The sequence below is a fragment of the Oncorhynchus keta genome, unplaced genomic scaffold, assembly GCF_023373465.1.
Source record: "Oncorhynchus keta strain PuntledgeMale-10-30-2019 unplaced genomic scaffold, Oket_V2 Un_contig_406_pilon_pilon, whole genome shotgun sequence".
NCBI classification, from domain to species: Eukaryota; Metazoa; Chordata; class Actinopteri; order Salmoniformes; family Salmonidae; genus Oncorhynchus; species Oncorhynchus keta.
Window position 1 is genome coordinate 25,005 of NW_026287584.1, and position 25,963 is coordinate 50,967.

Consider the following 25,963-nt stretch of genomic DNA (forward strand, 5'->3'; position numbering starts at 1 on the left):
ATAGGAATCACCTGCAGAACTCTTTCCCCTGTACCCATAGGAATCACCTGCAGAACTCTTTCCCCCTGTACCCATAGGAATCACCTGCAGAACTCTTTCTCCCCCTGTACCCATAGGAATCACCTGCAGAACTCTTTCCCCCTGTACCCATAGGAATCACCTGCAGAACTCTTTCCCCCTGTACCCATAGGAATCACCTGCAGAACTCTTTCTCCCCCTGTACCCATAGGAATCACCTGCAGAACTCTCTTTCCCCTGTACCCTTAGGAATCACCTGCAGAACTCTTTCCCCCTGTACCCATAGGAATCACCTGCAGAACTCTTTCTCCCCCTGTACCCATAGGAATCACCTGCAGAACTCTCTCTCCCCCTGTACCCATAGGAATCACCTGCAGAACTCTTTCTCCCCTGTACCCATAGGAATCACCTGCAGAACTCTTTCCCCCTGTACCCATAGGAATCACCTGCAGAACTCTTTCCCCCTGTACCCATAGGAATCACCTGCAGAACTCTTTCCCCTGTACCCATAGGAATCACCTGCAGAACTCTCTCTCCCCCTGTACCCATAGGAATCACCTGCAGAACTCTCTCCCCCTGTACCCATAGGAATCACCTGCAGAACTTTCTCCCCCTGTACCCATAGGAATCACCTGCAGAACTCTCTTTCCCCCTGTACCCATAGGAATCACCTGCAGAACTCTTTCTCCCCCTGTACCCATAGGAATCACCTGCAGAACTCTTTCTCCCCCTGTACCCATAGGAATCACCTGCAGAACTCTTTCCCCCTGTACCCTTAGGAATCACCTGCAGAACTCTTTCCCCCTGTACCCATAGGAATCACCTGCAGAACTCTTTCCCCCTGTACCCATAGGAATCACCTGCAGAACTCTCTTCCCCTGTACCCATAGGAATCACCTGCAGAACTCTCTCCCCCTGTACCCATAGGAATCACCTGCAGAACTCTCTCCCCCTGTACCCATAGGAATCACCTGCAGAACTTTCTCCCCCTGTACCCATAGGAATCACCTGCAGAACTCTTTCTCCCCCTGTACCCATAGGAATCACCTGCAGAACTCTCTCCCCCTGTACCCATAGGAATCACCTGCAGAACTCTTTCTCCCCCTGTACCCATAGGAATCACCTGCCTTACGACCCCTACTAAATTGTACCTCTTACTCTACATTATTGCCCATTTATATCTGAACTGAGATCAACCTGAGAGAGCTCCTGTTCACTCAACTCCTGAAACTGATCCCACTCCGTTTTCCCAAATATCCATCTCCTCAATCCATTTCCTACTGATTCTTCCTGATTCTCTCCTCAATCCTACAGTTAACAGGACAGTGATCACTACCCCCTGTAGATTCCTCCAACGCCTCCCAACTACATCTGCCTGCCATTCAACTTGAGAATAAAGTAAGATCCAGAGCAGATTCAATCCCAGTTACTGGGTCAATCCTGGTTCCCCGGCCATCATTAAAACTCACAAGGCCTTTCTCATCCAGTAGTTCCTCCAACACTTGTCTGTCTCTTATCAGTCTGTAACCCTCCCCAGAGCGTACTATGAGCATTAAGATCCCCCCCATCACATTACCTGTCTCCTATCTTTACCTTCTACATTTCCAAGGGCCAGAAACTCTTACACGGCTTGTAAAAGTTGACTATTACCATTTCCCCCCTTCCCTCCCAACCACAACATACTCCTGTCCCACACACCTATATGGGATCCCCTGCATTATCATCCCCCCTCCCCACCCTTATGTTTACAGACTGCAACATAACCTTGTAATACAACATCTAGACAAGGTTTTAGCCATGTCTCCTGGAGACCTATCACATCAGGTTGGCTGGTAACTCAAGAACCTGTTTGAACTCCTGCCCATTCACCATCAAACTTCTGGCGTTCCATTGAAGGATTAACACCATAATGAAAATTAACCAATACATGATTCCTGGCTGGACTGATTCTCAATCTTATCGAGGTCATCTTGTACATTTTCCCCTGTCAGTCCTGTGATCCCAAGATACCTCACTGCCTTCTCCACTATGATCTGTATCCGCATAGTCTTTGATTGTCATTTTTCTGTGCAATTGATTGCTGCTGTCACAAATGTAACAACCTTCCTCATGTCTACTACCATTCTTGTGTTCTCCCCCATTCTGCTCTCTACATCTGGCCCAACCTGCATTCCAATATGCCCTGGCATACCTGCTCTCCTCAGTGCCTCGATTGTTTCTGCCTGAACTACCTTCACTGCTTCTACATATGAGATGTTACGCTCACTCCTCACCTGCTGCACTTGCACCAGTCTTTACACCACTGAACAAGCCCCATACGTCACACTATGGGCGCCTCCCCACAGTTCCAGCACTTTAACTGGACCGTCTCCACGTATGTATGCCCCCCACCACCACCACACCACATGCCCAAACCTTTCACAGTTACAGCAACGCAATGGTGTCGGAACATATGTTCACACATAGTAACTCATACCCAATCCTAACTGTTCCTGACAATAACAATAGTAGCACTGACAAGCTATCCACCTTGCTTCCCATCTCATGTCATCTGGAGGTGCTTTGCCTCAATAAGAGAGCCGACCTTCAAGTGGTCCTTTATTTCTGGCATGTTAACACTTTCTGGAACTCCTGTAATAACTCCTGTAATAACTCCTGTAATAACTCCTGACCCACTGCCGTCCAGTTTGATCCAGCAGGCTACCATCAACCACACTTTACATACCTGCTTGAGTTTGAGCACCTTCTCATACTGTAACATTGAAACACACCAAACTTCCATCACAAAGAAATTTAGCAGACACCTCTCCTACTTCCTCACTCAACCCTAACCGCCCGACCTTCCTATCCATCTCTGCTCCAATCACAGCCCAGTGTTGCTCAACCACCTCCACTGGATTTCTCCCCGTTTCGTCAAGATCTTCTCCCTATTTGAAACTGAACGACGATGATTTTCTTAAGCACCCCGTTCCACGACCTCGTCTCCTTTTCGTATTTCAGACTTCCCGGCCAGTACCAGGATAGAACTCAATAATAGTGGTGTAAGTTACACAATACCATTGGCTATTGCACCATGCAAGAGGTACCGTAGGCCTAAAGAAACATGACAGAGACAAAAGCAGAGTCCTGATTAGTAATACAGCTTTATTGAATAATGGCAGATTTAACAGTTGAATAGTTCATGAGAACTTGACTACTTTAAGATTGTGATAGATGATTCCCCTATGCCAATAAAACACTCCAGAGGTCTGCCTATTCCCTAATCCAAACCAAGCAAATGAACACAAGTTAAAAAAAATAAAGAATAAATCATTTCCCTGGTTTTAGAGCATCATCCTTGACTCTGGATTCTTGAGTTCTAACAGAACCCTTGATTATGACCATTATAAGCACTAAAACACCAACTATTTCCATCATTCTGCCTGATTGTACAGCAGTCTTCATCCATCAGTGTTTCAGTGCATTATGACGTCACATAACAATGGACCTGCTGTCTACCAAAGACCCATCTCCACAAATGGCAAACATCAATCTCCTCCACTTTGAAAACCTCCTCGCAGACAGCCACAGTGCTCAGAGTGATATCAAGGATGTGCACTTGTCACAGTGGCTTCAAGACCACCCGCAAGATATCCAGTTCCTCTCATTTTAATGTTGCTGTCAAATAAAGCAACAACGAGTCAGACTTACTCCATTTCCCTCCAATATCCTGTGAGCTTATCTTCTATATAATACATTGATGGTTTTCAGTAAGTCCATGTTGTTTTGCTTTGGTGGTGGTTCAACGGATTGGCATGCAAGGCTCGGTCTCACGGCAACCGCTCCAAGACCGCTCTGTTCTGTTTCCAGCCCAGCTTCTGATCCATCTGACAGTCGAGGGTCTAAAGAGCGAGAGGACCCAGCAAGTGTGTGTGGGTGTGTGGTGGTGGGGAGGGTTTGGTGGTTCAGGACTCCTCCATGTCGGCTGGGGGTGAGGATGAGGTCGGGGAGGACGCCTCTGGCTCACCGTCAAGTCCCACCTTTGATACTGGAAGAGTTTGCAAAATAGGTGTAGGTGTTAAAAATACACTTTCTCCCAATTACTAGTATCGGGACAAAGATCAGTCTGCAGTTGTACTCTCTGTGGCAGCATTAGAAAACGACAAATAAAACACACATTTGAAACAAACTGATACAGTAAATTCTGAAAACAAAGAAATGAGTTGTAACCAACTACTAAGGCCGTGAAGACGCAGAGACATACAAAGGCCCAGAGACATACAAAGGCCCAGAGACATACAAAGACCCAGAGACATACAAAGGCCCAGAGACATACAAAGGCCCAGAGACATACAAAGGCCCAGAGACATACAAAGGCCCAGAGACATACAAAGGCCCAGAGACATACAAAGGCCCAGAGACATACAAAGGCCCAGAGACATACAAAGGCCCAGAGACATACTAAGGCCCAGAGACATACTAAGGCCCAGAGACATACTAAGGCCCAGAGACATACAAAGGCCCAGAGACATACAAAGGCCCAGAGACATACAAAGACCCAGAGACATACAAAGGCCCAGAGACATACAAAGGCCCAGAGACATACAAAGGCCCAGAGACATACAAAGGCCCAGAGACATACTAAGACCCAGAGACATACTAAGACCCAGAGACATACTAAGGCCCAGAGACATACTAAGACCCAGAGACATACTAAGACCCAGAGACATACTAAGACCCAGAGACATACTAAGGCCCAGAGACATACTAAGGCCCAGAGACATACTAAGGCCCAGAGACATACTAAGGCCCAGAGACATACTAAGGCCCAGAGACATACTAAGGCCCAGATACAGGTCTACAACCAGAGAGGATATGGAGGACATGAGCTCTGTGCTGTCTGTTAGTGGCAGACCTGCCTGACGTCTGGGGAGCCGATGGAGCACCCAGCCACTCATTTGGGCCAGGCAGGCTCTGTGCTGTCTGTTAGTGGCAGACCTGCCTGACGTCTGGGGAGCCGATGGAGCACCCAGCCACTCATTTGGGCCAGGCAGGCTCTGTGCTGTCTGTTAGTGGCAGACCTGCCTGACGTCTGGGGAGCCGATGGAGCACCCTGCCACTCATTTGGGCCAGGCAGGCTCTGTGCTGTCTGTTAGTGGCAGACCTGCCTGACGTCTGGGGAGCCGATGGAGCACCCTGCCACTCATTTGGGCCAGGCAGGCTCTGTGCTGTCTGTTAGTGGCAGACCTGCCTGACGTCTGGGGAGCCGATGGAGCACCCTGCCACTCATTTGGGCCAGGCAGGCTCTGTGCTGTCTGTTAGTGGCAGACCTGCCTGACGTCTGGGGAGCCGATGGAGCACCCTGCCACTCATTTGGGCCAGGCAGGCTCTGTGCTGTCTGTTAGTGGCAGACCTGCCTGATGTCTGGGGAGCCGATGGAGCACCCTGCCACTCATTTGGGCCAGGCAGGCTCTGTGTGCGCAGGCATTCAAATAAGGCAACACAAGGGCAGGGAAACAGGTCGTTCGGTCTAATTGACCAAGTACAACATAAAATAAGGGTTTGTTCAATGTTAATATGGCAACAGAGTGAGCACGCTCCGTGAATATGAACACATGCAGGAGAGTTACATGATACACCGACCTTAGCAGGGCCAGCATCCACTAACTAACACACACACACACACACACACACACACACACACGCGGCTCTAAAATACAATCCGTATTGACAACTCAGTTATGATCAATTGATCTCCCCTCCACATCATTAGACAAGTATAGATTACGTCACAATTATTAAAAGAAGGTTGAAAACCAGCAACAACAAAAAAGGTTCATTTAGGACAGAAATATTAACTACTGTGACCAACAGATGTATATCTGGATCCCCAGTTATGTGAAATCCATAGATTAGGGCATAATGCATTTATTTCAATTGACTGATTTCCTTTTGTGAACTGTAACTTTGTCAAATCTTTTAAATTGTTGCATGTATTTATATATTGTTCCATGTAAGATTGGTACATCCATCCATCTCTGAACCTGTGTTGATATGTAGCCATTTGTATTGGGAATATTTCAGATGAAAAAAGTTAATATTACCACAATACTTATTTATATGTTCTCCCTTTATGTAAAACACATGATTTTGAGTGTTTTATTTAGGACACTCATTGTTTATGGGTTGCTGGTCACTAGACTTGATAGTGAATGTTATGGATGTGCTCATATCTGTTGATAGTGATTGATGCCAGACTGGAGGTACGAGGACACTGATTGTTATTGTATTCTGTAGCACTAGCAGATGATGCCGTGACTTCCTACAAGCCTCTCGGCGGCGGGTGTTCACAGAACACTGTGTTGTGAGATTAGAACATAGGGCCTGCTTAGAGAAGGCCAGTTGGAAATGTTCCATTCTGGAGATTGTCTCCCTGTTGCAACTTGTATTAAACAGGATTGATTTCTGATTGATTTGATCAATGACTGCTCACCTTCTGGTTCTCATGGAAATTCTCTATTACACCAACAACTCTTAAAGAATATAACTTGTAAATGCCTTATGAGCTTAGTTACTGAGGTTTAGAACCGCTGGTAAAGACAATGGAAGGAGTGCGAGTCAGTCTAATAAAGGAGAGATCAGGGGGACAGAACACACACGTGCTCAGTGCACCTAAACAACCGCACCTAAACAACCGCACCTAAACAACCGCACAGTGCACCTAAACAACCGCGCAGTGCACCTAAACAACCGCGCAGTGCACCTAAACAACCGCGCAGTGCACCTAAACAACCGCGCAGTGCACCTAAACAACCGCGCAGTGCACCTAAACAACCGCGCAGTGCACCTAAACAACCGCGCAGTGCACCTAAACAACCGCGCAGTGCACCTAAACAACCGCGCAGTGCACCTAAACAACCACGCAGTGCACCTAAACAACCACACAGTGCACCTAAACAACCACGCAGTGCACCTAAACAACCACACAGTGCACCTAAACAACCGCGCAGTGCACCTAAACAACCGCGCAGTGCACCTAAACAACCGCGCAGTGCACCTAAACAACCACACAGTGCACCTAAACAACCACACAGTGCACCTAAACAACCACACAGTGCACCTAAACAACCACACAGTGACGGACTTACAGTGAGATGACAGAATGGATGTTTTCTATTTCATGTCTTTCTGTGGACATTTGGGGAAGAATACCTGTCACTGTGCTCCCTAGAACTTTACTAGAAGGTGTATGACAAAAGAGTTACAGATCTTCCATGTGTGGAGCAGTACCTGACTTCCGGACTGTTCTGGGCGTGTTGTTGGCCCCGCCCCCTTCCCCGGTCTTCTTGCTCAAGAGACTGTTGAAGAAGTTAGCCAGCACACCCTCGCTGGTCTGCCCGCCTAATGGCACAGCGAAAACAAAGAGACAAAACATCAGTTACTCAGCGAACTTGCACACACAAGGTTGGCAGGTATTGTTTAGAAAAAATAACAGTTAGGCTGGCGGTGTTATTCCCTACGTACAAAATATACAGTGCATTCAGATTTACACGTTTTCTTATGTTACAGCCTTATTCTGAATAGACGTGAATAAAACAAATCCTCAATCTACACACAACACCTCATATTAAAAAGTGAAAACTGGTTTAACATTTTTAGCAAATGTAATCAACATTAAAGAAACAGACATACCTTATTTACATAGGTATTCAGACCCTTTGCTATGAAACTCGAAATTGAGCTCAGGTGCATATGGTTTTCATTGATCATCCTTGAGATGTTTCTACAACTTGATTGGAGTCCACCTGTGGTAAATTTAATTGATGATTGGACATGAATTGGAAAGGCAGACACCCATCTATATAAGGTCCCACAGTTGATAATGCACGTCAGAGAAAACAAACAAGCCATGAGGTTGAAGGAACTGTCCGTAGAACTCCGAGACAGGATGTGTCGAGGCACAGATCTGGGGAAGGGTACCAAAACATTTCTGTAGCATTGAAGGTCTCCAAGAACACAGTGGCCTCCTCCATTCTTAAATGGAAGAAGTTTGGAACCACCAAGACTTCCAAGAGCCAGCCGCCAGGCCAAACTGAGCAATCGCGGGAGAAAGGCCTTGTTCAGGGAGGTGACCAAGAACCTGATGGTGACTGGCAGAGCTCCAGAGTTCCTCTGGGGACATGGGAGAACCTTCCAGAAGAACAACCATCTCTGCAGCACTCCACCAATCAGGCCTTTATGGTCGAGTGGCCAGACGGAAGCCACTTAAAAGGCACATGACAGACCGCTTGGAGTTTGCCCAAAGGCACCTAAAGGACTCTCAGACCGTGAGGAACAAGATTCTCTGGCCCGATTAAACTAAGATGGTATTCAGGCCAAATAATTAAAAGTGTCACATCTGGAGGAATCCTGGTACCATAAAAACAGTGAAGCATGGCGGAGGCAGTATCATGCTGTGGGGTTGTTTTTCAGCAGCAGGGGCGGAGAGACTAGTCAGGATCGAAGGAAAGATGAACGGAGCAAAGTACAGAGAAATCCTTGATGAATACCTGCTCCAGAGTGCTCAGGAACTCAGACTGGGGCAAAGGTTCACCTTCCAACAGGACAACAACCCTAAGCACACAGCCAAGACAAATGCAGGAGTGGCTTTGGGACAAGTCTCTGGTTCCACTCAAGGACACTATATGTCCTTGCGTGGCCCAGCCAGAGCCCGGACATGAACCCTATCGAACATCTCTGAAGAAAATAGCTGTGCAGCAACGCTCCCCATCCAACCTGACAGAACTTGAGAGGATCTGCAGAGAAGAATGGGAGAAACTCCCCAAATACAGGTGTGCCAAGCTTGTAGCGTCATACCCAAGAAGACTCAAGGCTGTAGTCGCTGCCAAAGGTGCTTCAACAAAGTACTGAGTAAAGGGTCTGAATACTTATGTAAATGTGATCGTTCAGTTTTATTTATATACATGGACAAAAACTTCTACAAAACATGTTTTGTTTGTCATTATGGGGTATTGTGTGTAGATGAATTAGGATTGACTTTAAAAAAAATCAATTTTAGAATTAGGCTGCAATGTAACAAAATGTGTAAAAAAGCCAAGGGTCTGAATTCCAAATGCACAGTAGGTGCAAACTTAATACAGGTGTCAAAGCTAATCTTTGTCATTTCAGTAGAATGAGTTATCGGGGATCTATGGTCTCAGTACCTGGTTGCATGGGCATCACATTGGCCACGTTTGCTGTTGCCGAGCGATTTGACACCCGTGGAGAGCCAGAGGGTGCTCTGTTTGTGGTGTCCTGAGATGAAAAGGAGAAGGAATGAAGGAGGGATGATACAGGAACAGTAGAGAGGAGAAGAAGAGGATGAGAAGGGAGGGGAGAGAAAGAGAAGAGACAGGAAAGGAAGAAGGAGTAGAGGATCATTAATTGCATATATCAGAAGACTTACATGAACTCTTTAGGTCCTTTACAGTAGCATGTTTCCCCAGACACTTACCACTGGTCTGCCTGCTGCCGCTGGGGGCTGCTTAGACAACAGGGTCTGTTAATAGACAACACAGAGCATGTAGTGTGAGAGTCCAGATAGAGTCTGAAGCCCTTAATACCACTAACCTAATTCATATGGTAACTGGCAGAATTAAACTTATCACAGCTGATGTCAGATTAGCATTATTACCAAAGTAATGTGTTGGGTCATACCAGCTGTACAAATACACACTGTACATTCTCCCTTACCTGAAGCTTGAGGAGAAACACTTGGTCATCCTCCGCACCTAGTTCCTTTTCATGTACAAACTGCTCAAAAAAACAAAACATCATAAACAAACACATACCTGTATACCTTTTCTCCACAAAATGACATGAAAGTCATCCTAATGTGTTAGTTTAGTGTACATCCGATGAAGTACATATTTGCCTGGCCTTGGCACCATAATCTGAGTACAGGCAGGCTCATCCTGGTAATCTGATGTTATTTGAGATTAATGGGCCCCTCATCCCAGGGCCCATTAAAGTCCAGAGGAGAGGACTGAAGAGAGCAAACACCCAGAATCCCCCAGTCCACCCAGGCACAGCACCAACCATGCATGCCGGTAGTAATCTCTGACCCTGATCAGGGCTAAGGATTTTGGATTCAGTCACAATTTTAATCAACTCCAAGATACTACCACTAGAGTGTAGGTCAGTTAAAAGGTCTGTTAAATTCTGTTAAATTACACTTGTTTCTAATATTTCATGTCTGTGCCAAAAATAAAAAGAAGATCTGGGAGTGATATTACCTTTCTAACAGGAGGCTGGATGATAACTTCCTCAAACTTGTCTTCCCTTTTCAACGACTGAAAGTTTTCATATAAAATGGCAACCTTTTTTTCATTATCCCATCCTGATGGGCTGGAAGACAATGAACCACAGAAGCATACAAAATATATATATTAAAAAATAACTCATGTCATTGTTAACAGCACATGAGAAAAAGGCTAAATGTTTCATTAGTGAGAACACTGAGTCACACTTACATGAATACTGAGTCTTTGTCCACCACCTGGGCCAGCATGTCAAAGGGAAACCCGTATAATCTATGGACCAGGTATTTATACAAAAGGTCTAGGTTTTTGTTTTCCTTCATTGACGTGTATAGCAGCGCTGCGCCATCTGAGAGACCACTACTTGTCAAGGATAGTATTATTGCTAGAATGGCCAACCATATCTTAAAGAGCCTCTACTACCTAGCTCAGAATAAACATGCTCACTTCACACAACAAAGAACAACCTGAAACTGGTGCCTGCACATGGTTGGTACATCTAAGAAAATATGAAAATCCATTAGTTTGAAAGAATAACGGCAGAGGAATGCCAACTCTTAGGGCAGAAAACCAGTCGGTGAGGCAGAAGGATACACTGCAAGCAGAAGTGTCGGATGTGAGACTGGATGAAGTCAAAGTGTTCTTCCCGGTAGTCATGCTCTTTCTCTAGACTGAGAAACATGTCACACTGCAAATGAGGGAAGTGAAGAGAGGGAAAGAGAATACTGAGAGAGAGAGAGGGTAAGCCACACAAGACAAGAATGAAAAAGAAATGTAAAGCAAAGATGAGAAAAGTGTAAAACAAAATGACAGATTTTACATCCTTTATACACATGAATAAAGAAACCATACCAATGCCGCTGAAAGTATCCTTTGATAAGTTGAGTTAACAAGGCAAGTTAATTTCTTTCCCTAATGCCAGAGCTTTGCCCACCTTACCTTTGTACACACCACCATAACAGGCACGCCCAGGTTGTGTGTGAGTGTGTTCTCTCCCAAGGGGAGCACCACACACTCCTCCTCAGCCTCCCCAGCCACGGGGTTCCTCCTCTTGGGAGAGGTGCTGTGGTCACCCCCTGGCTCTGAGTACTCCTGAACTGTCGGACCACTAGCGGTAGGGGAGAGGGTGGAAGAGATTCCGTTTTACAGCTATTGCTATTTTACCCTTTTTAATTCAAACTCTAAACAATTCATCTCAATTAACTTTATAGTTTATATCTCATGACTACTTAAAGTTAAAGAAATACTGTTGAAGTAGCTATTTCAAGTCTTTAATGTTATAAAGTAAGAACGTCTCTCTCTCAGATTCATAGACGTACATCTCTGTTCCATGTCCCTCAGTGTCTCTGGGTTGACTCGGAGCTTGTCGATGTGTTCTCGTAGCACACTGGCCCACTTCTGCAGAGAGTCCAGCACCGTCCACGGCCTGGACATGTCCACTACCAGCAGGGCCATAGTGTCGGCCATGTTCTCCCCACACACAGCAAACTTCTGGAGGCCTTTGTGGTACAGGTCACCGTCCAGAATCCATGCGTTACACATAGCATGATCTGCACACACACACACACACACAGTTTGGGGTCAAATCACACCAAAAGGAGAAATTGTACAAGGCTTTCCTATTGATCGCTACTGACCCATCATACACTGACACCCAAAGCTATATTATGAACTAAAACAAATCATCAAACTTAATAACCTTTGTTTTCTCATTATGTCCAAAAGACACACTTACCATCGATGTCATCATCGTGAACGTTAAAGTACAGGTACTCCAGTCCTCTGCCTTTCATGTATTCTTCAACTCCCTGCAGTTTGGCTATGAGAGTGGTCTTCCCTGCCCCCGTCTCACCTGTAGCATATATGAAACACATACGTGCAGGTAAACTGCATGCTAAGCAAAATCATTCAACTCCGTTATAGCCTACTGTAGGCTACATTAGGCCTTTAGGTCAGCTGCCTGCTGTGGCCAGTGTTCTAGGCCTATAAAACGTATATCATTTTGCATCAATGCAGCTATTGCTCACAAAATCAGTTAGGCCTATATGCAGGGCCGATACAATACCTTCAGAAAATACTCACACCACTTCACCTTTTTCAAAATTTTGTTCTGCTACAAAGTGGAATTCAAATTGATGTAATTGACCTTTTTTGTAAACGATCTGCACAAAATATTCTGTAATGTCAAAGTGGAAGAAAAATTCTAACATTTGTAAAATAAAAGATATATAAATAAATGAAACTCTTGATTAGATGTATTGACTCAGGGGGTTGAATACATGTTAGAATCACCTTTAGCTGAGATTACAGCTGTGAGCGATTTCAGTTTAAGAATTATTCCCACCTGGATTGCACAACATTTGCACATGACTATTTTTTTTTTAAGTTCTTCAAGTTGATTGTTGATCATTGGTAGACAGCCATTTTCAAGTCTTGCTATAGATATTTTTAAGTCAAAACTTTAACTAGGCTATTCAATGTCATCTTGGTAACCAACTTCAGTGTATATTTGGCCTTGTGTTTTAGGTTATTGTCCTGCTAAAAGGTGACCATCTCTCAGTGTCTACTGGAAAGCAGACTGAACCAGGTTTTCCTCCAGGATATTGCCACTGCTTAGCTCTATTAGATTTATCTTTATCATAAAGAAAACTCTAGTCCTTGCCAATGACAAGCATACTCATAACATGATGCAGCCACCCCTATGCTTGAAAATATGAAGAGCGGTACTCAGTGTTGTGTTGGATTTGCCCCAAACAGTGCATTATTGCAAACAGGATTAAGAGCCAATTCATGCTTGATCCAAAATGTGGTTGGAGGCACTGTATGAATGGTTCGACGCAATTGCGGACCTTCTGAAGGCACGTAGAGACCAAATTGAGCACCATACCGCATCGCTGTGCGCCTCCCAAATTTTTCCAACAATTGTTTATAGACAGATTATTTCTCTGTATCACAATTCCAGTGGGTAAAAAGTATACATACACTAAGTTGACTGTGCCTTTAAACAGCTTGGAACATTGAAAACAAATTATGTCATGGCTTTAGAAGCTTCTGATAGGCTAATTGACATAATTTGAGTCGATTGGAGGTGTACCTGTGGATGTATTTTAAGGTCTACCTTCAAAATCCGTGCCTCTTTGCTTGACATCATAGGAAAATCAAAAGAAATCAGCCAAGACCTCATTTCCAAATGCCTGAAGGTACCACGTTCATCTGTACAAACAATAGTATGCAAGTATAAAACACCATGGGACCATGCAGCAGTCATACGTTCTCCTAGAGTTGAACGTACTTTGGTGCAAAAAGTGCAAATCAATCCCAGAACAACAGCAAAGGACCTTATGAAGATGCTGGAGAAAACAGGTACAAAAGTATCTTTATCCACAGTAAAACAAGTCCTATATTGCCATAACCTGAAAGGCCACTCAGCAAGGAAGAAGCCACTGCTCCAAAACCACCATAAAAAAGCCAGACTATGGTTTGCAACTGCACATGGGGACAAAGATTTTACCTTTTGGAGAAATGTCCTCTGGTCTGATGAAACAAAAATAGAACTGTTTGGCCATAATGACCATCTTTATGTTTGGAGGAAAAAGGGGGAGGCTCGCAAGCCAAAGAACACCATCCCAACCGTGAAGCACGAGGGTGGCCGCATCATGTTGTGGGGGTGCTTTGCTGCAGGAGGGACTGGTGCACTTCACAAAATAGATGACATGAGAGAGGAAAATTATGTGGATATATTGAAACAGCATCTCAAGACATCAGTCAGGAAGTTAAAGTTGGTCGCAATGGGTCTTCCAAATGGACAATGACCCCAAGCATACTTCCAAAGTTGTGTAAAATTGGCTTAAGGACAACAAAGTCAAGGTATTGGAGTGGCCATCACAAAGCCCTAACCTCAATCCCATAGAAAATATGTGGGCAGAACTGAAAAAGCGTGTGCGAGCAAGGAGGCCTACAAACCTGACTCAGTTACACCAGCTCTGTCAGGAGGAATGGGCCAAAATTCACCCAACTTATTGTGGGAAGCTTGCGAAAGGCTACCCGAAACATTTGACCGAAGTTAAACAATTTAAAAGGAAATGTTACCAAATACTAATTGAGTATGTAAACTTCTGACCCACTGGGAATGTGATAAAAGCTTAAATAAATAAATCATTATCTCTACTATTATTCTGACATTTCACATTCTTAAAATAAAGTGGTGATCCTAACTGACCTAAGACAGGGAGTTTTTACTTGGATTAAAATGTCAGGAATTGTTAAAAACGGAGTTGAAATGTCTTTGGCTAAGGTGTATGTAAACTTCCGACTTCAACTTTAGCTCCGCATCGACATGATTGTTTGACGATAGGCGAGGGTGGGAGGTCCTGTAAACACAAACTCACTTCCTTGACAACTTCTTTCACAACAGGTCTGTGCTGCTCGGCGAAGCTCAAGAAGTATGAATGCCCTGACTTCTGCAGAGGCTGTGTCACCATAAATGCTGCAAGGCCAACGCAGACGTCGGAATGACCAAGCAGCACCTTTCATACACACTCCTCTGGCTCAGCAGCTCCAGAGACGTGCCTCCAACCCCCAACTGTCTGGCATATTTGCACAGGAAAATAAATCATGAGCATAGAGAAGACAGACATATCTAGAACTGATAATTGGTTGTATGGTGCAAGAATGACTGCATTGAATTGATTTAATGTTAAGATGGACACAGCTTAGTAGAACCAAACCATACACAGCCTCTGCTCAGCAAACTCGAACTTGAGAACGAATCCTTTGGTCGGCTGCAGTTCGTGAACGACTGAACTCTCCCAGCAGTCAAGCAATGCATCCCACCAAGAGTCGTTCACAATCTAGTCCGGTAGCAGCCACAGCTAGATGGACCTCGTTTCAAATGTATCAAGAAATAATGTAATTTGTATGCCTAGCAATTAACAAAATGTACATTGTTTAAAAGCACACATTTACAAGTCTCAGTCACAAATGACAGCTCCAATAAGCCCCCTACTGTGAATGACAGTCTTCAGTTTGTCGTAGAGCTGTTGTTAAGGATGTGAGTTTGTGTATACACAGGACTTATCGCCCTCACCTACCACCAACCAATCATGTAAATGCGGAGCCATCCACATAATTACAACATTTGAGCGGAGCACGGTGATGCGGTACAGAGCTCAATTTGGCCTCTGTGTGCCTCTGGAATTTCCAGATTTGAGTCACACGATCCATTGGGCGCCTCCGACCATATTTGGGATAAAGCATAAATTGGCTCTTACTGACTCAAATGAACAAAATTAGTCAAAAGATTCATTCTTTTGACTGAACGGGTCAATGATCTGAGTCAGTGAAAAGAGACGACTTCACCATCACTGAGTTAGGAAGGACGCCTGTATCTTTGTAGTGACTGGGTGTATTGATACATCATCCAGTAATGAATAACTTCACCATGTTTCAATGGGATATTCAATGTTTGCTTTCGGAATTGGAAAACCTTTGTGTTTCTGTATTTGAATCTGTGTTTAAAATTCACTGCTCAACTGAGGGATAATTGTAGGTGTGGGTTACAGAGATTCAAAAATCATGTTAAACACTTTGCACACAGTGACTCCATGCAACTTATTATGTGTCTTGTTAAGCACATTTTTACACCAAAACTTATTGACTCAAGACATTTCAGATTTCATTTTTGGTACATTTCAAAAAAACATACTTCCACTGTTACATTATGGGGTATTTGGTGTAGGCCAGTGACCAACTAATTTAAATTTAATCCATTTTAAATTCAGGCTGTAATAACAAAATGTGGAAAAAGTCAAGGGGTGTGAATACTTTCTGAAGGCACTGTAAACCACTAGTCGACCAGATAAGAAATATATGTAATCTCATTTGCTCGTTGAGGGATTTATTTTACAGATAAAACTAGCAGGTGTTGAATATAATCATTCTTTCAATGTGATTGGATCAGAGCCGATCTGACCTGCAGAAATTGCCATTTTTAGTCGTCTATGAAACACTGTCCATATTTTGTTGGACAATTATAAGCGGTGCTGTTATAAATGCATTCAACAATAGCCGGTTAATAATCAATTGGTTCTCAAACCTCGCAACAATAGTCCAATACTGTCTGTTATTGACATTGTAATGGAATACAGAACGCGTGGTGAGGCACTCCTTGTCTAGCATCCCGCACACTCTGAAGTAGCGGAGGGAGCAGGTGGTCCATCCCGTGCCAATATTACACAACGCAAGCAGAAAATTAAATAGGCTTACCCATAATAAGAACATTTTTCCCAGACGGCAATTTTGACCGTGAACGCGTCGAGACCTCACTCAAAATAGAGGACCTGCAAGAGAGACAATGACATCAGACAAATACCAAGCACCCATATCCCTGCTTTTCAGATGCGCTACTCCCTAGAACCAGATTTTTCAAACCCTAAAACCATTCAAAGTGGCTCTGCCAGGCGAGCCAGGCCTTTCTTACGCCATATTATTGTATAGTTCAGGACCAATATTCACCATAAATTCTGGCCATCCTCGTCGCTAGTTTGATTTTCTATAGAATTTAGTGTATTTGCAGTTGACGTAATTCTCACTGTCGAAGCCATCTTCTATCAGCCTTGAATGGATTAAGTGCCCGGATGTTTGAATTGGCATAATACAGGGCGCGTTCCAGATGCCCTTATTTATAAGTGCTGCGGTCACGGCAAGTTCAAATTTGAAACAAGGAAGCCACGCAGAATCACTGATCTAAAAATAATCAACTTGCAGCAGATCTGTGCAGCACCATGCACAGAGTGAAGGAGACATTTTAAACACGGGTATGTACAAAATGATAAATGATTCAATTATGCAGTTATACAATCTGTGTGTGCTCGGAATGGAAAAAGTTGCATTGATATATTTTTTGAAATTGACATTTTACTTTCAAGTTGTCTTCCAACTTGTATGTCATCTTTTTTGCAGTCACGCTTTGTAGATGAGCGTCACAACGTCTGGACTGTAGAAAGGCTCAGGAACCACATGAATAAGATACAGCAATCTTATTGAGCAAACTGTGGCTGCAAAAAAAGATGACCTGGAACGCAAACTAATCCTCTGGCACGGAGTGTCTGCTGGTGCTGGACTTCTGTGTCCTAGCCTCCTTTCCTGTGACCTAGCCTAACCTCTTTTCCTATGTCCTAGCCTAGCCTCCTTTCCTGTGTCTTAGCCTCCTTTCCTTGATTTGCACTGATCTGAAAGCAAAGGATGAGTGAAAACAATATGGAGGATGTTTATTTTCAAATGGCTTTCATTATTTAATTTTATTTTATTTTTTGCATAAGTGTCCATGAAGGAAGGGAAAGCATGAGAGGAAGTAATTTGACTTATAGCCTTATATAGCTTTTCACTAATATAGACATTTATAAACTGGGTAGTTTGGCTTCTGGATGCTGATTGGCTGAAAGACGTGGAATATCAGACGGTATGGTTGCTTTCCACTGCTTAGACGTTGCATGAATCAACCAATGGTTGCATGCCACGTCATCGACTGTCGACTGTGTCCATCGACTTGTCATCGACTGACAGATTGCTATGACATATGTGGTTAGCTGAAAGGTAAAATACCTATCTAGGTGTTGTAAGATCTGGCAGCGTCTAAGCAGTGGGACGTGACCTGAACTACGGGTATGATGCAACATTTCTTGTTTACAGTCATTTATGTTGGTAACTTGTTTATAATAACAATAAGGCACCTTGGAGGTTTGTAGTATATGGCCAATATGTCACTGCTAAGGGCGGTATCCAGGCACTCAGCGTTGTGTCGTACTAAAGAACAGCCCGTTGGTATGGTATATTGGCCGTATACCACACCTCCTTGGACCTTATTGGTTAAATATAGCCTACCCCTTGCGAATCTATCAACAAATACCCAAACAAATGAAAACTGCAAAATAAAACTATTTTCACTAGTTAACAATAACATCATTTGCCAATAGAAACAAGAATTAGAATCAAAACCTAAGGATGAACAATTCCATAAACCAATCGTGTTTGTCGCATCTGAAAATGTCTTACCATATCATATCCTAGGTCTAACGTCTCAGACGCACAGAATGTGGACATAGATTTGATCAAGTTGGCCACTCGGTGGTAAACTCTTGATTTGAATGCCGGGATTCTGATCCCCATAGAAGGGCCTTGGGAGTTTCTGGCTGCAACCTCTCCTCCAATGCAAAAGGCCTGGGAGACTGAGAAGACATTGTGCTTGGAATTATTAAGTGGTAGTCTGGGTACCAGTCTTTTTAGCTGACATTCCACTACTTGACCTCCTTGGCATATGTCACGGAAAAGGCAACAAGGAGTGGAATGTTAGCTAAAAAGACTGGTACCCAGACTAATTAAGTGGGTTCAGATCACAACCTTCAGAAGGAAGACTGGTGTGAACCACTAGATGGTGCCATAACTTTCTGGCAGCGCCATGGTCGGCACCAACACTCGTCCTTCTGAAAGTGAACGAAAAAGATAAAGTTGCATTTCAAATTTGGACTTAAAGTATTTGGTTGGTTTGACATAGAATAGCCTGTCTCCTCACCAGTAGATTTCTTCATGTAGTAGATCAGTCCAGCTGCTATAAAGACCACCCCCAGCAGCAGCCCACAGGCCCCGATCACCATCTTATTCTTCTCAGGACCCGGCATGGAGGGGTCTGTAATCACACAGACAATTAAGACATACATCTTATAATAAATAGACTTATAAACCCTCCCTCCCAAGCACTCGTATCTCATTCAGACACTCCAAGTCCACACACACACTTACCCCAGTCATACAGTTTGGGCTCAGTGAGGCTGAAGTGCTCCACCATACAGGCGATTCTCTCTCCAGGTGTGGGTGTGTACTCCAGGTGCGAGTGGATCTGGTAGGTCCAATCCCCATTGACCAGCTCCTCTGTGGAAGTCACATTTGAGGTCACTTCCTGTCCGTCCCTCAGCCACATCACTCTGATGGGTTTGGGGTAGAAGTCGTAGGCGCTGCACACGAGCATGGCCAGATGTCTGATACTGAACGGCTCCACTGACCTCAGCTTGATGTAGGGCTCAACTGGAGAGGGAAGAACATACTAGGTTCTTCAGGGCTCGCCTCATGCTTTTTCATGATGTTCATCTATCTCATCTAGTATGTACTCCTCCTTATCACTACCATTAAGTATGTACTCATTCACTCACCTGCCTTATCTAGTAAGTACCCATACACCACAGGAACGTTGCTGCTGCAGTATTTCCTCATTTCGTCTCTCCTCGCGGCCAGAAAAGCAGGGCCTTTGCAGGCCGTTTCAGTGAAGTTCTTCATCCATTGTGTGTAGACCGTACATTTCTCTGTTGTGCTGTTGTATTGTCCCAGTAACTTCTTGTTGCCGTAGACCTGCAGCAGAAACTCAATATCACGGGGCTCCTCGGAGCTGAACCGACACCTCATCTCAAAGTGTCCAAAATAGCCATCTGTCAAATAAACAGTCACAAACAAGATGAGATCTGGAGGTCTCGTTTCTCTTCTATCATAATGTGGATTTCACTCTTTATGTATCTTTGTCTATAGAAATATAAGATGGAATAATTCTTTATCAAAATACAAACATGTTTAGTGCACGATTTCATCAGTGCACGATTACAAGAACGCAGAGGATGACACACTTTGGCCACTACTTAAATCAAGGGTGAAATTGTAGTGTAGATATTGGAGGGGGGTATTTTGGAGGGGTATTTTGAAAACACAGTATAAGTGGAAAGTTGAAGGCCCCTCCCCCCAAGATAAAAAAAAATGAATATCATTTTTAGGGAAAACAAACTTTGGGGGGGGGGGAAACAGCTAAGAGAACATTTTGCAGCTTTATACTGCTATTCTACACATTTTGTCATGAATCAGAGACAATTTTGAAGTTTAATGTGATTTCTTGCAATTCTACACATTTTGGACAGAGAAAAAAAATGCTATTTTATAGCTCATCTCATGCTATTCTTCAGATTTTTTCCCTTCAGTTTTAAAGCAGGTTTCCTGCTACTCTACACATTTTGACATGAGGCTGAGAGAAAATGTTGCCATTTTAAAGTAACTGTCCAGTGAAAATCTCCCTTTTAAAAGTGAATATTCTGTTAACTCATTCTGTTGATGGGGTACACCCACACCATTCTTTTGATGGGGTACACCCACACCATTCTGTTGATGGGGTACACCCACACCATTCTGTTGATGGGGTACACCCACACCATTCTGTTGATGGGGTACACCCACACCATTCTGTTGACGGGGTACACCCACACCATTCTGTTGACGGGGTACACCCACACCATTCTGTTGACGGGGTACACCCACACCATTCTGTTGATGGGGTACACCCACACCATTCCCACCCACACCATTCTGTTGATGGGGTACACCCACACCATTCTGACGGGGTACACCCACACCATGGGGTACACCCACACCATTCTGTTGATGGGGTACACCCACACCATTCTGTTGGGGTACACCCACACCATTCTGTTGATGGGGTACACCCACACCATTCTGTTGACGGGGTACACCCACACCATTCTGTTGATGGGGTACACCCACACCATTCTGTTGATGGGGTACACCCACACCATTCTGTTGATGGGGTACACCCACACCATTCTGTTGATGGGGTACACCCACACCATTCTGTTGATGGGGTACACCCACACCATTCTGTTGTTGGGGTACACCCACACCATTCTGTTGTTGGGGTACACCCACACCATTCTGTTGTTGGGGTACACCCACACCATTCTGTTGTTGGGGTACACCCACACCATTCTGTTGTTGGGGTACACCCAGACCATTCTGTTGTTGGGGTACACCCAGACCATTCTGTTGTTGGGGTACACCCACACCATTCTGTTGTTGGGGTACACCCACACCATTCTGTTGTTGGGGTACACCCACACCATTCCAAACCTGAATGGAAAACAGTTTCACACTTATTGTAATTAATTATATATCAAATTTCATAGAAATCTGGAAACACTGGACAGTTACTTTAAAAGTCAAATTTGGGCAAAATCCCCAGCAAAAACAACAGCTTTAAACTGTATAACTGATCAACCCACCATCATACCAGGTCATGTAATGTTTAAAAAAAACTCAAATGGATGAATAAGATATTTGGCTACTTTTGGCCATTTCTTACCAATCTCTACAGCTTCCATCCAGAAACAAATCCTGTGAAATTATATCAATACATATTGGAGTTATTCCTAAAGAAAAGAATGTACTTTTCACTCCGTACATTTTCCCTGACACCCAAAATTATTCGTTACATTTTGAATGCTTAGCAGGACAGGAACATGGTCCAATTCACGCACTTGTCAAGAGAACACATGGTCATCTACTGCCTCTGATCTGGCAGACTCACTAAACACAAATGCGTCATTTGTAAATGATGTCTGAGTGTTGGAGTGCGCCCCTGGATATCTGTCAATTTTAAAAACAAGAAAATGGTGCCGTCTGCTTTGCATAATATAAGGAATTTGAAATTATTTACACTTTTACTTTTGATATTTAAGCATATTTTAGAAATTATATTTACTTTGATACTTAAGTATATTTAGAACCAAATACTTTTAGACGTTTACTGAAGTAGTATTTTACTGGGTGACTTCCACTTTTACTTGAGTAACTTTCTATTAAAAAGGTATCTATATTTTTACTCATGTATCACAAGTGGGTGATTATTCCACCACTAGACTTCAATCCCTTCAGTCTCTCTGTACAGAGACCACAAACAACAGCATTAATGTTGACTATCTCACCACTAGACTTCAATCCCTTCAGTCTCTCTGTACAGAGACCACAAACAACAGCATTAATGTTGACTATCTCACCACTTGTTCTCAACTAGCCTACCTGGTTAAATAAAGGTGAAATAAAAAATAAATAAAAAAACTAGACTTCAGTTCCTTCAGTCTCTCTGTACAGAGACTACAAACAACAGCATTAATGTTGACTATCTCACCACTAGACTTCAGTTCCTTCAGTCTCTCTGTACAGAGACCACAAACAACAGCATTAATGTTGACTATCTCACCACTAGACTTCAATCCCTTCAGTCTCTCTGTACAGAGACCACAAACAACAGCATTAATGTTGACTATCTCACCACTAGACTTCAATCCCTTCAGTCTCTCTGTACAGAGACCACAAACAACAGCATTAATGTTGACTATCTCACCACTAGACTTCAATCCCTTCAGTCTCTCTGTACAGAGACCACAAACAACAGCATTAATGTTGACTATCTCACCACTACAAGTGTCTATAATGGCAGTCATTTTGCAAAGCTCAAGACGATAACTGAGACTTCGGACTAACTTTGTGTATCTTGATCAATTCAAAGTCATTCTGTGGTTCCTGTCAAACCTGATCACATCTATAGGACAGGAGCAGATTTTTACTCACCTACTCCAGACAGAGAGGAGAAGAGAAGCAATAGGTGGATGGACGAGAGATTCAGCACAGACATGTTTACTTCTCAGAACGAGAACAGAGTTTGATACCTCCTTCTGTGTCTCTATATGGTTCATGTTGGCCTGTGTCTATAACGGAATGGAACAGAATGAGGAATCAGATTGGATGGACCAATGTCAGTCCAGTAGTGAAACAGCTCTAAAGTCTTTCAGGAAGTAATTGGTTATAATATTGCTATGCTCTCTCTCTCACTAAGCATATCACAAAGCACTGCAATTCATGACTGTGTAATTACATTACCAGCTAAAATATTGCAATCAGATTACAAATTCTTTTGAAAAACTAGATTACATCTCGAATTACTTTTAAATTCAGAATCGATGTTTGTGAAAAAATACATTGACACTTTGTTTTCTCAATTTCATTCAATTCAGCGTTGAAAAATTGTGCAAGTTTAAGTTTGTCCGCCTGAGCGAGTATGACCACAAGTCAGAGACCACTGACACACCAAATGTGTTGGATGGATCCTTTGTCTTTTTCTAACGCCTCTTTAAAGGGAAAGTAATTCAAAAGTAACTGAACGTAATCTGTTAGTTTGGGTAATTCACAAGTTACGCTACGGATTACAATGACACTTAACTAGTAACGGATTACATTTAGAAAGTAACCTACCGACCCTGTTTATGATTATTGATTTGACACCAGGCAAAGTCCCATACCAATTATTGCATACGATAAAACTCTTATTTCTGTCACTGTGTGTAAATATTAACCAACCTACTACTTTACAGTCTTGTTTGAGTTTCTATGGTATTGGTCCCACAATAGCTCAGACATGCTCTCCCATTCTCACTCACAGTTTCAATACATTGTAGAAAAACTTCACACTTCCTCCTGTTTACCACACAACTGATAGTTAGTAGTAAATGGTGAAATGACATTAAAGTTTGATCATGTAAGTATTGATGACAGAGGGGGGAATTACCCATTTGCAGTGTACAATGTAAAAGACGGGAACAATTAATGAATGTGATCCATTCATGTGTCTATTATTATTAAACGTCTCAGGTTGGGTGCATATTTATGATACCTTTGATTGTTTTCCGAAAAAAAAATCAAGATTTTATTGACAGGCAAAAAATGTAACCGTTACAGAGTAGTTAATAATATTATTTGCACTGGCGTACCCCCTCTCCAAAAGAAAAGGTGGGAACACCCTGGAGGTCACCCTGGAGGTTTCTCACCCCAGAACCTGGTTTTGGGGTCCTCCAAGGCTGTGTGCTCCACAGTGCAGGCATAGACATCCCCCTCCTGTGGAGTGAAACTCAGGCTGGAGAACTGGTGGAACGTTCCATCTTTATTAGGATAGTACCGACTGAGAGACGCTCCCTCAGTCACCTCCAGGCCACTCTTGGTCCAGTGGATTTTGACAGGCGGGGGGTAGAAATGATTGGCAAAGCAGATTAGGGTGTTCTCCACCCCCAGCACCTCCTCAGCCCTGGGGTAGATGGTGCTCTCAGGGGCATCTGGGGGGGGGATGGGATACAACCAATAGCTTTAAAATCAATCTCTCACTGTAATACAGAAATTTCACTTTTCATCTTCGTTTTAATTATTGTCATAAAGTTGATTTGCTCTTTACCTTTTACCTCAGGTGGACACTTTTCTTCTAATATCCAAAGAGCCAAGGCATCCTGACACAATCGTCTGCCTTTAACGGCATTCTTGTAGAAGTTACGAACAGTGGAGCTTGGGAATGGCCCCAGGAACTCTGGGCAATGTCCAAACTTCCTGTCCACTCTGGAAGTCAGCATGTACCACTTCCTCCCCATCCACCTGAAGCTCTGCCTCCGCCTCCACCTTTGTCTTCTCAAGACAGCCCTGCACATAGACGGTCTCATGAGGAACTGGAAACCCAAACAGATAACATACAAGTTCAGTTGAGTGATAAATACACCAAATCATTTACATCAGCTTCAATCTTTACAAAGTGATTGAACCAAATACTGGTTCAAAGTCTATTTTAAACCGTTATCACACTTCATATACCCAGTACCTTGAATAAATTAATATGACCCTGGCCCTAATTCAAATGGCATTAAAATCAATAAAAGACTTACTTTCTGCCGAAGTGCAGACGACCGCAGTAAGAACGACAATAGCCACAGAGAGGTTCATCTCTCAGTTCGTGAGCGTGTGGGAGAACTTTGCCGAGAACAAGGCACTGACAACTCCAGTGCTGGTCCTTCCTCTCGTTTACAGATACTACTGCTGAACATGCATTACCTAGACTAGAACCAATCAGAACATTTATGTCACTCTCACTCTGTATCCAGGAGGAAACAGTTTAGACCAGATGCCTCATTTATAAAACTGGGCGGGGGATTCACGTCAAAAGGTGGCGTACGGACAAAATACAGAAAGTGCTTACATACAAAAATATTCTGATTTTTAACAGTGCGTATGCACGTCCCACGCCGGTTTTCCGTTAGAAATCACAATCAACTCGACATTTGGCGCACGTGAGCGAGCGTCTTGTCCCACCCTTTTAACCGCCATAGGTGCCTATAAATAGTCAGTGAAACGCCACTAATTGATATTCCTCCATACTGACTGCATGACAACAAATCTCGACAGAAAGGCAATAAAAAGAAACATTTCACCCAGTGTGAAATGGAAGTTCTTGTAGGGGAGGATGAAGAAAGAAAATAGAAAGAAAGAAAGAAACACCGGATGATCCAGGTACGTAAATAGTATTCACACGTTTGAAAAGAATAAAGCAGATGCATTCAAGTTGTTTAAACATTTACACATTCTATTGTTTTTAGTCTGCGTGTTCCAGTGGGGTCGGTGGTGGAGCAGGAGTTGAGTGCCCCCAGCCCCGGCGTCTCCACTGCACCTTGTGAGTCACTACCCTCCAGCGGCCGTGTCCTCACAGATGCAGTCCTGCAAACGCAGAGACACCATCAACGCTATTAACTTTGTTTGTGCTGGCGCTTCTCTGTAAAGCTGGGCCCACTACAACACAGATCCAAGAGAACAGCTCTTGGTAATGGGAACCAGCTCATAAGCCACTCCTTATCATTGGCCAGTAGATCTTGCTGGTCTCTGATAAGTCGCTCTCGCCAAATCATTTCATAACATGCATGTATTGTTTAATAATTACAGATCCAATTAAAAGATTCCCGATTAAACTGTACAACATG

The 25,963-nt window shown here is 43.5% G+C and overlaps 2 protein-coding genes and 2 long non-coding RNA genes across 10 annotated transcripts; 1 reads left to right on the plus strand and 3 right to left on the minus strand.

Annotated features, from left to right (window-relative positions):
• Positions 1 to 3,142: 3,142 nt before the first annotated feature.
• On the minus strand, positions 3,143 to 18,495 carry LOC127924442 (cytoplasmic dynein 1 light intermediate chain 1-like). Of its 3 annotated transcripts, XR_008117915.1 has the most exons (14): positions 16,809 to 18,307; positions 16,560 to 16,633; positions 12,031 to 12,147; positions 11,615 to 11,845; positions 11,235 to 11,403; positions 10,890 to 11,020; positions 10,509 to 10,644; positions 10,272 to 10,383; positions 9,730 to 9,789; positions 9,491 to 9,535; positions 9,201 to 9,291; positions 7,690 to 7,802; positions 7,288 to 7,398; positions 3,143 to 4,045 (listed from the first exon to the last, which is right to left on the minus strand). XR_008117915.1 is itself a non-coding variant. In XM_052509175.1 (13 exons), the coding sequence occupies exons 1-13, from the start codon at positions 18,353 to 18,355 to the stop codon at positions 3,963 to 3,965; spliced, it is 1,368 nt and encodes a 455-aa protein (XP_052365135.1). In that variant the 5' UTR covers positions 18,356 to 18,495; the 3' UTR covers positions 3,143 to 3,962. The 3 variants fall into 3 exon arrangements, 2 of the variants coding, with proteins under 2 accessions (XP_052365135.1, XP_052365134.1); XM_052509175.1 differs by lacking the exons at positions 7,690 to 7,802; positions 16,809 to 18,307 and adding an exon at positions 18,348 to 18,495; XM_052509174.1 differs by lacking the exon at positions 7,690 to 7,802 and having other exon boundaries at positions 16,809 to 18,301.
• LOC127924443 (uncharacterized) lies at positions 4,052 to 7,281 on the minus strand. Of its 2 annotated transcripts, none has more exons than XR_008117917.1 (3): positions 7,118 to 7,281; positions 6,992 to 7,054; positions 4,052 to 6,886 (listed from the first exon to the last, which is right to left on the minus strand). It is a non-coding gene; the product is annotated as an uncharacterized LOC127924443 (long non-coding RNA). The 2 variants fall into 2 exon arrangements; XR_008117916.1 differs by having other exon boundaries at positions 4,052 to 6,907.
• A 132-nt stretch (positions 18,496 to 18,627) lies between the features above and the next one.
• On the minus strand, positions 18,628 to 25,145 carry LOC118376539 (H-2 class II histocompatibility antigen, E-S beta chain-like). Of its 4 annotated transcripts, XM_052509178.1 has the most exons (7): positions 24,878 to 25,145; positions 24,400 to 24,664; positions 24,002 to 24,283; positions 19,499 to 19,771; positions 19,092 to 19,373; positions 18,865 to 18,978; positions 18,628 to 18,775 (listed from the first exon to the last, which is right to left on the minus strand). In XM_052509178.1, exons 2-7 carry the CDS (start codon positions 24,656 to 24,658, stop codon positions 18,720 to 18,722), a joined length of 1,266 nt encoding a protein of 421 aa, XP_052365138.1. In that variant the 5' UTR covers positions 24,659 to 24,664; positions 24,878 to 25,145; the 3' UTR covers positions 18,628 to 18,719. The 4 variants fall into 4 exon arrangements, with proteins under 4 accessions (XP_052365138.1, XP_052365137.1, XP_052365136.1 ...); XM_052509177.1 differs by having other exon boundaries at positions 18,695 to 18,978; positions 24,400 to 24,638; XM_052509176.1 differs by having other exon boundaries at positions 18,695 to 18,978.
• A 191-nt stretch (positions 25,146 to 25,336) lies between these two features.
• On the plus strand, positions 25,337 to 25,951 carry LOC118376537 (uncharacterized). Its single transcript, XR_004824050.2, has 2 exons — positions 25,337 to 25,499; positions 25,586 to 25,951. It is a non-coding gene; the product is annotated as an uncharacterized LOC118376537 (long non-coding RNA).
• Positions 25,952 to 25,963: the final 12 nt, after the last annotated feature.